Below are 9,404 nucleotides of genomic sequence, written 5' to 3' on the forward strand. Positions count from 1 at the left end.
CCAGGGAAGTGGTGGCTGGGGACACCCCTGCTTGCCATGGGGTGCAGGACCCAGCAGTGCCTGGAGGGGAGTCCCATGGCACAGGAGTCCCAGCACCCCTTGTCAGCCCTTGGTTGTGCTCCAAGATCTGTCAAACACATCGAACATGCAAGGAAGTAAGGGTTTGTTGCTGGGCAGTTCCCCAGCAGCCCCCAACCCCCCTGTGGGTCAGGGTGCTGCTCTTGGAACCCACTCTTTACAGAGAGCTCCACACTGTCAGACCAAACCCCAGCGAGGAGCTGGCTCTGGGCTGGGAGCAGTTCTGGCCACCAGCTACCAGGAGCTGTCATCCTCCCTGCTGTGACATCTCTCTGGCAGTGTCCTGAGGAGATTTAGCAGAGACCAGGCTGCAGAACCAGCCTACATCCCCAAACCTGCGGGGAGCTGATGACGCTAATCCTCCACCACCTAAACTCGACTTCTGCTGGCTTGGGAGTGTCAGCAGGTGCTGACTGAAGTTAAGCCGGCACATCCTGTTTGTGCTACTCCTCCTGCCCACCAGCCCCCGCCTGACTGCAGGGCACAGGAACAGCCAGAGGCAATGCTTTCCTGGTGAAGGAGATCACCCCACACATGAGGCTGGTGACAGTGCCAGTGCCAGTGCAGGGATGCAGCACCATGTCTGGTAGCATGGCTGGAGTCTCCTCTTGCTTCTTAGCATGGAGTGGGGAAGGGGCAGACCTCTCCTACTGTTGAGAGGAGCATGAGGGACTCACTGAGGTACCCAGGTCTCAGCTGTGTGCCTTGTGCCCGGGTGGAAGGGGCTCTGTACACTGCTCTCCACCTAGGTGCATGGACAGTCCAAAGCTGGAGCAATGGCAAAAGTGCAGGCATAGAGACTCTGCTGCAGGGTTTGCTCGCCCCTGCTGCAAAATGTTTTTCCTTTTGTCAGTGGGAATTTATCTAGGTGCATCTGATGCCTTTACATTTGTCCTGCCCCAGGGCCCCTCAGAGAAGACCCTGACTCTGGCATATCCAACTCCCTACAAGGCAGATGCTGACAGCACTGAGCCTTCCGTCATTCTTTCCTGGGCTGCACAACCCCAGTGATCTCTGCTTTCCACAAGGGACTGAAGCAGCCTGGTTTAAGGGACATCACTACAGGTGGCACTGGCACTGGCACAGTGGTGAGTCACCCTACCAAGGAGAAACAACCCCCATCCCTGTGCTCCTGTGAAGATTCAAAGCGGGAGCGCTGGTCCTCACTCTCGGCAGTGCCCACGCAGCGGGTGAGATGCTGACACCCTGCGCTGTGCACACAGCCTCCTTGGGAGATTTCTGCTCTCGCATGGAGAAAACCTGTTTACAGGAAGCTCTGTAGCTGCCTTTGGCCAAGAACCCATTTTCTGGGACACCTGGAAATCAGGTTCTTTTTTGGCCTGTGAGATCGTGGTCCTGGAGTGGAGAGCACTAACTGGGCTCTCCTTTCTCTGCCAGCTTTGCAGGCACTAGGGAGGGCAGAGGGGGGAAGCTAGGCTTCAGAAACCAGCCAGGGAGACTCTGGGGGGGAGACAGACATCACCCCAGTACCAACATATACCCCAAAAATGGGGTTGAGGCAAGTTCTACCCCCCCATAGCATCAGAGGGTTGAGACTATGTGATATTTATTGTGAATGCCCCAGAGATATCTCAGAGAAGAGACTGGGAAATGTGTGGGGTGAGAGCCCACCAGGTGCTATTCCAGGTGCCCTGGGAGTGCTTTCACAAGGTAAAGGGATCCTGGAACTGCCTGGTCCTTACCAGCAACATCTATGGCCTGAGTGCTGGCAGAGAGGGTAAGAGAGTGTTTGGCTATAGGACTGCAGAGCAGCTGGCTGCAGGGAAAGCAGCTGCTGGGATATTCGGGAACTGCTCAAAGATTAAAATCCAGCCTGTTGTAACTCATTTTACAACCTCCCAGCCTTCGAAAGAAAGTGAAAGCCAGTAAAGCTGGAAGGATATATAAGCAGTGGGGAGCAGCAGCAACAGGGCACAGGGAAGCTGTGCAGAGCTCACCTCTCCTGCCTGGTGCTCCCTTGCCTCCAGCCCATCCTCTGCCAGACTTAGCAGCAAAATGCAGCGGCTGCATCTTCTCTGCTTCAGTCTCCTGTTGCTGGGACATATTCTGGATGGTAAGATGGGATCTCTCAGGCTGCCTTTCCTGGGGAAATTAGAGGTTTCTGTTTCTTCTCTCTTTTGCATTTCCAGCAGATTTTAGAGGGACACGTGGCTGCTGCTTCCTCACAGCCCTCCTGCATCCTCTTCTTGAAACTGTCCACAGGGACTTTGTCCTGCCCAAAGTCCAGACAGGAGCCTGCAGGGCTCTGGGGCAGGGAAGGTGTGTTTGGGAAAGGGCCATGGAGCAATCCTGCCTCCCAGTGCTCTAGCCCAGCTTGCACACATTTTACTGGGATTGTCTTGGTCCCATTCTCCCCAGTACACCACCGAGGTGACATTCCTGTCACCCTGTGGTATAGGGCAGCCTGGAGGCAAGTGGCAGGGCTGGGAGCCGAGGGAAGATGTCTGTTCGGGCAGGGCTGATGTTTGACAGGCTGTTGGTGTTGGATGCAGTGTTTGCACAGGTCACAGCTGTCTGGGTGGATGACATCAGAACCTCTACATGTGGTGGGGAGCTGGGGGGTCCAGCCTTGTGGCATTGCACCACACCTTGCTGCTGAGGGTACAGACGTCCGTGGGTGCTGCCAGCCTTGTCAAGTGTTAGCAGTGAATACAGGATTTGCTGGGAGGGTGACTCTGGATCTCCTTCCCCGCAGAGAAGCATTGTCAGCTATGTCCTTCAGCTGTCATAAGGATGATCCATGTGGGGTGGGCTGGTGGTGGGGTAGCTGCCAAAGCTGTGATTGCTTCAGTAAATAAAGCTGAAGTCATCCCCAACCCCTCAGAAATGCGTGTCTGTATTGCAGCACCCTGAAGCGGGGTAAATAAAGACCCCTTGCTAGCTGAGGAGCAGGAGGGTTGCCTTCTGCTTGTTTACTCTTCCCCATTTCCTTTGCTTTCCATCCGAAGTAGGCAAAGGGCTCTCAGCACTGGGGTGTGAGTGCAATAAAGCTGGTGCCTGTGTGCCCAGTCAGGGTGGTGTGTGACAGCATTCCTGCAGGCACCGTCCTGCCACAGCCCTCTGGGGGAGCTGGGAGAGGTGCAGCTGGGCTCAGCCTGCATGGTGTGTTCCTCCTCCAGTGCACGGTGGCAACAACGTCCTCGACTGCTGCCTGCGGACCAGCGAGGTGCCCATCCCGCGGCGGATCGTCAAGGATTACTGGCTCCAGATGGTGCAGGATGGCTGTGACATCCCTGCTGCCGTGTAAGAGCCCAAGTGCTGATGGCTGAGGGACTCGTGATAGCCAAGGGATGGACCTTGCATGGAGGCAGGGTGGAAAGCAGAGCAGGATGGCAGAGGGATGTTGAGTGGGGTTTGTGGGTGAAGGAATAGGGAGAGCTGCAGAAGAGGTCCTGGAGATCCAGAGGCTCAGTGTGAGGGGAGAGCACAGGACAAAAGCCAGGGAAGAAAGTCATCTACAGGCAGAGACGGGGGAGGGCAGTGAGGTGGGGAGTGGGTAAGAGCTTGAGCTGTTGTGGGCATCCATGGAGTGCCTGTCACTACATCTTGGTTTTTTCCCTCATGGGCCTGGCAGATTCATCACCACAAAGGGCAAGCGCCTCTGTGCACCCCTCCATTCCCCATGGGTGATTCGTCTCCAAGAGAGGCTGGATGCCAGCTCTGCCAAGAGGGTAAGAACCATTCCTGTTCTCAGCCAGGTATGAGATCAGGGGGTGGGTTTATCCACTGCCAGACAGGCTTTTCCCATTGTGACTGGGCTGCTGGGAAGAGCAGGGCGATGTTCTACCAAGGCATGGATAATTTGTCTTGGTCTCCATCTGTCCTGCCTACAACTGGGACTAATCTGCCTCCTCAGTAGTCCCTCTTCCACCTCAAATAAATGCAGCCCTGGGATTTTTGTCTACCCAGTGTCACTCTTGTCTGAGCCTGGTGTGTGCCATGGCAAACGGCACTGGGAGCAAAATCCTTTCTCACTTCTGCCCTGTAAGCTCGGAGTCTGCTGCTTGTGCATCTTCATGGAGAGGGCTAATGATGAGCTTGGTGGGTGCTTTACAAGCCCTGACTGGTCCATCACTACCATGGCTTGTGCAGCAGGGGAAGGGACCCTGGGAAGCTCGTACCCAAGGAGCATACCAGTATCAGTTGGGTTTTTCATTTCCCCAGGACAAACCAGAGGGCAAGTAGGTCCTGAAGAAGCCATGGCTGGTCCCAACAGCTGGAGGGGACCATCTCCCAGCTGTGAGTCTGATGCTAACGGAGCCAACCTGCTTCCACCTCCAACCTCAGGGCTGACCCTTCTTGAGATTCATGCCAGTATGTGGGACTAGGCAGAGCCCTGTCTGCTCTTTCCTTTTCCCTCTGCCTACAATGTGACCCAGCAGCCTGTGTCAGACTGAGGCAGAGGCTGCTGGACTCCATAACCTTTGCAGGCTGGAAGCTGTTTGATGGACTGATCTGTGAGATGAGCTGGGACTCTCAGACTTCCCATCAACACAGCAGTTGTGACCTCCAGCTATAGTCTGATCCCTTTGGTTTCCATTGCCAGTCCCAGCCTAGAGTCCTTCTGCACCCCTGGGAAGGGCTGCCAGCATAGAACAGTGTGTGGCTGGAGGGGAGTGATGGAGATGTTCCACAATGGCCATACATTGTACTGGTCCTTGCCAAGCACAACCCACATGCCTTCAGAAAATGCGTAGCTGATGTGGTTCCTCTCTCACCCCTGAATTCCCTGCACCATTTCCCTCCTGCCCTTCCTTGCACGGTTAGAAATAGAGCCACTAATGCGGAGCAGGCAGAGATGTGGCTCTTAACCCGTGCTCTCCTTGGGGATATTGCACCCTTTCTCAGCCTGACACCACTGTCCAGCCCTGCCCCATGCCCACGCCTGGAGGTTGTGCTGCTCTCAGGTTATTTGCTGCTAGGTCTGTTCATTGCAACAATTCCATGTGTATGCCTCTTCTTTACTCTCTTTTTTTTTTTTTAATTGTGCTGTAATTTTGTTAAATAAAAAGAAAAGCCAGCAGGTAGTTGTCATGCCTCATGTTTGAGCCTGAAAGCCAGTGGTGGAGTGTGTGGTGAGCAGACAGCACTGCCTACTGTGCTGCAGTGGCAAGGGGGCTGTGCTGGGATGTGGGGAGAAGGAAGGGAGGTTCTTAGGGATGAGGGACACAGCAGCTGGGCTGCAGGTCTCTCCTGGGAGTCCCTCAGCCTGCAAAACAGGTGCCCTGCTCTGCACTGCTCAACCAGGCTATGGGTGTGCAGGGATGGGGTAGGAGGGAGCATGCCAGTGTTGCACCATCCAGCCCCAGACGCTTCAGTCCTGCCAGTGCAGATGCTGGGTTGGATCTCCCCAGCTCTCAGCTTCCGCAGGAGCAGAGGACATGGAAGAAGTGCTGCAGGAACAGGAGGTTTGACCTTGCAGTAAAGGCAAACTGAGGCACAGTGTGGTTGATTCCTCTGGCAGGTCAGTACTTGCTGGCAGCTGGGGTGCAGATAAGTGGGACAATAAGCTTTTGGGGCAATGGAGACTGCTGAAGCCACCTTTTCCTGGGCACATCCATGATTAAGGTACAGATGGCACCTCCCCAGCTCCTGCCACTTATCAACAATAAGCTGAGAGTCTGTGGCCCTTTTCCTCCTGAGCCTCAGGTCTCCTGTGCACTCTGAATAAGGTCTTGCTGTCTCAAAGTGTCCTTCTGTCCCCTGTTGTCCAGGGGATGTCTGAACAAAGCTGTTCTGTCCAGCTGAAGCATTAGTGCGTCCAACAGGCAGGCACCATCCTCTCCTCCCAAGCACTGCTGTGTGACTGTCTGCATCATTCTGTTAGTCAGGTTTGGTGCTAGTTGGGCACAGGTTGGGAAAGAAATGGCTTGGGACTATTTCTGAAGGCGAGGAGAACAGCCCTCAGGGGATGTTATCCACAGAGCAGCAGTGGCTGGGCTGTCCAAGCCAGGGAGTGCCCAGGTACCTGATGGCTTTGTGCTGACAGCTCTTGAATCCGGGCTTAACCCTGTCCCTTCTTCTCCCTTGGTCACCTGCCTCTCTCAGCTGGTGGCTCATTTCTCTTTCAGGCGTTGCCCCCTCTGGAGTACCCCTCCCTGGTATGTGCACACACCACGCCTCGGGCTCAGATGTCTCCAAGTGTGACTCTCACAGAGAACCAGCTCTGTCCCAGACCATTAACTATAGTGACAGCCCCAGAAATTCAATCCTGGGCAGAAGGAGGAAGAGAAGGAAGGCTGGTATGGGAAGAGGGGCCAAGATAAACAGTGTGAGTGGGAAATGAGGATAACTGGTGCTGGTTTGGACAGAAGCCTTCCTGTGCTCGCTCAGTGACCTGTGAGGGGGCCGTGGCTGGGGAGGGGGAGGATGCTTGGCATGGATCTACTCTGAGGCTGAGCTGCTGCAGCTGGAGCAGGTCCCTGTGAAGGGCAGAGACTGCCAGAGGGCTTAGCCTGGGGTGCATTAGATTCATCCTTAGCTGCAGGTTACCAGGACAAGGAGAACAGTGTCCTGGACCAGGGAAAATGAGGAAGAAGGGGCTTACACTGGTCTCTTGGACATTGGAAGCAGGTTAATCCATTTACATGAGAGTTTCAGGGATCTCTTAGCCAACCAGCCAAGAGCACGGTTGCAAAGCCCAGGGTTCTCATCTCTCCTGGGAGCAGTAAATGTGTTCTCCTCAGAGCAGTGCAGCTGCACACCACAGATCCCTGCTAGGTCCTTGCCTGCTGTGGTTCTCAAGTGGATGATGATCCACATCCCAGCTCTGGCAGCATGCTGCTCTCACCTCCCCACCAGGGGAGGACCAGAAGAGATACTGTCCTGGACCAGGTATGAGTTCCTGGCTCCTGTCCCTCCTCCAGCCCTGTAGCAGCCTCTCCATCCAAGCCAGAGCCCAACTCCTCTTGGAAATCTGTCAAAAACCTAAGACTGGTTCAGTGCTTAGTAAACTAGGGAGTGAGTTTCTCTGATTCAAAATGTCAATGATCTCTTTAGAAGGAAGCAGCCACTTTCCTCAGGGAAAGTAGCTAGTCACTGCTGTGTCAAAAACCTTGGTTCCCAGCCCAAAGCTAGTTTCAGTAAAAAAGTCCTCCTGCTTTTCTCTCCCCAGACATATTTTCCTTGCTCTTTTCCTAACCTCACTGCATCCTCGGGGGTGGGTGGTACAGGGCCAGAGTCCATTGCAGTATTATGCAGACATAGCCTCAGAAGCTCTGGAGTTACATGCAGGAATCTCTCTGGCTCTGGAGCATTGGCTGAATCCCCTGCAGGCCTTTGTTCAAACTTGGGGACCTGTATTTCAAACATTGTGGAGCAATAAGGTGCTACAACTGCAAAGCTTTTACAAGGAGCTGACAAAACAGCCACTCTCCTGGTGACTGTGCACAAGGCAGGAGAGAAAGGACAAGGCTGCATCTATGCAAGCAAACTGAGCAGGCATTGGGTTGCTCCCTGGCTGCCAGCACTCACAGCTGGGATCAAGAACACTTGTGTGTCTGCCTGGCATGGTGAAAGCAGTCTTGGATGCTGCCCAGGCTGAGTTCAAGGGGCACCAGACACAGCAGGCACAATTTGCTGTGGTCTCAAGGTCTGACCTGGCACAGATATACCCAGCTGGGAGGTAGGAGTGAAGGTTCCATGGCAGAAAACATCCATTTGCTTCTCTGTAAGCAGGGCACCAAGGGAAATGCTATGTTGGTCTCCCTTGATGCCATAATACCCTTTCCAGGAAGCATATTTACTGGAACTGGTTTTGTCCCTTGCCTCCAAAGACAGGATGTACAGGGGCTTTTTCTGCCACCAGCATCCCCCTTGTGCTGCACATGCTGCTCCTGGAGTGACTGGGGAGGGACCAACTGCATCCTCCCCACACGGACCTGCAGGCAAGGTGAGCAGCACCACGGGGGCTAAAAGCTGTCTGGGTTTATACGAGGAGATGGGACATGTGGATGGCTGGGAAGGGTGGGAAGCCAGTTGAGGAAAAGCCCCTTTAGTCTTGTTCCATTGTACTGTTTGCTCTTGCCTAAACAATATGTGTGGAAGATGGAGAGGATCCAGAACTGGCATCTCTAATCCTCAGGCCCCTGCTTGCTAACCCCTCATTCCCAGCATGTCATCACCACTGCTGCTTGTCTGGACACTTTCTGCTGAGATTTGTCCTGTGGGAAGATGCCAGCACTCTTAGCCAGGCTGCAAGGTTTCAAAAAGGAGCTGGTGCCATTCCTGCCATGCTCCTCCTGCAGCTGAACTCTTCCTGGTGGCTTGCCCAGCCTGCACCTCCACGGTCTGATCCCCAGGACTGGAGCATTAGACCAGGGAACCTGCCCTGAGCTCCTGGAGTCAAATTGAGTCCAGAAGCTGTCTTACATGGAGGCCCTTGTGCCTGGGCAGGACTTGACTTAGCTTTGTGTTACTAGAAGTAGCAGAAACTGCAGCTCATTGCAGTGGGGGCTGAGCCACAAGCCAGGCACAGCTCTGCTCAGGTCTCAGGGCTTCCTTTGGAAAGGGAGGGAGGACCCTTCCTCTCTGCCCTCAGACGCACCCATCTTCTTCACTCGCACAGAAGCACTAAGAACTGGACATAAAGACAAAACCAGGAGAGGAAGCAAAGAGAAGACTTAACCTGCTGGGAGAATGCTCTGGAGAGTACCTGTTACCCATCCCTCCTGAACAAGCAGTAGGCAGTGAGAGCAGGCTTAGTGCCATTTCCGTGGCCCTCCCCGCCTCTCCCTCCTGTTTTCCTGCTTAGCTGTGCCTCTAGGTAAGGCTTTTTTCTGCTCTCCAACTGTGTGCCCAGACACAGAAGGCTGGTGGAAACCCATCCTCCCCTCTTTCCTCATTTGCTCTGCAACCACAGCAGAATGGCCTGGATACAGGGCAAAAAGTCTCTGTTTCTGTCAGAGACTGTGGTGAGGGGTCACCACCAGCTCAGATTGCAGAGATGGGGCTTGGAGGGGGCTAGCAAAGATCGGGTTAGCTCTGCTTGGGATGAGAGGGACAGCCATGGGGCAAGCAAAGATGAGAAGGTTTTGGATGTTCTCATGGATTTGTGAAACTGGTGTGCAGCCTGAGACTGGCTGGGATGCATTATACCCATAAGCATGAGAAATCTTTCCTTGTCCATGGTGAAAAGGGAAAGCCAGAAGATTAAGGCACACCCAGGGGCTCTTCCTGCAATCTTTCTTTAGATCTAACAAGCACAAACCTCTAATCCTGGCATCTCACTCTGTCTGCTTGGCCCCGTGTTGCCCAGTTTCTGCCTGGTTTCCTTGGATCCTTCTGCCCTGGATGTATTTTAGTGG

General features: G+C 54.2%; 1 protein-coding gene across 1 annotated transcript; it reads left to right on the forward strand.

Annotated features, from left to right (window-relative positions):
* Nucleotides 1-1,987: 1,987 nt before the first annotated feature.
* On the forward strand, nucleotides 1,988-5,122 carry CCL19 (C-C motif chemokine ligand 19). The gene is made up of 4 exons (XM_059836627.1): nucleotides 1,988-2,152; nucleotides 3,219-3,342; nucleotides 3,674-3,770; nucleotides 4,264-5,122. The coding sequence occupies exons 1-4, from the start codon at nucleotides 2,095-2,097 to the stop codon at nucleotides 4,282-4,284; spliced, it is 300 nt and encodes a 99-aa protein (XP_059692610.1). The 5' UTR covers nucleotides 1,988-2,094; the 3' UTR covers nucleotides 4,285-5,122.
* Nucleotides 5,123-9,404: the final 4,282 nt, after the last annotated feature.

The sequence above is a fragment of the Haemorhous mexicanus genome, chromosome Z (assembly GCF_027477595.1).
Source record: "Haemorhous mexicanus isolate bHaeMex1 chromosome Z, bHaeMex1.pri, whole genome shotgun sequence".
NCBI lineage: Eukaryota > Metazoa > Chordata > Aves > Passeriformes > Fringillidae > Haemorhous > Haemorhous mexicanus.

Bases quoted from the DNA above. Each gene is read 5' to 3' on its own strand.
- CCL19 (XM_059836627.1), top strand. From the start codon at position 2,095: ATGCAGCGGCTGCATCTTCTCTGCTTCAGTCTCCTGTTGCTGGGACAT. The intron at 3,343-3,673 runs GTAAGAGCCCAA...TGGGCCTGGCAG, and splicing joins TGTGACATCCCTGCTGCCGT to ATTCATCACCACAAAGGGCA. The intron at 3,771-4,263 runs GTAAGAACCATT...TCATTTCCCCAG, and splicing joins ATGCCAGCTCTGCCAAGAGG to GACAAACCAGAGGGCAAGTA.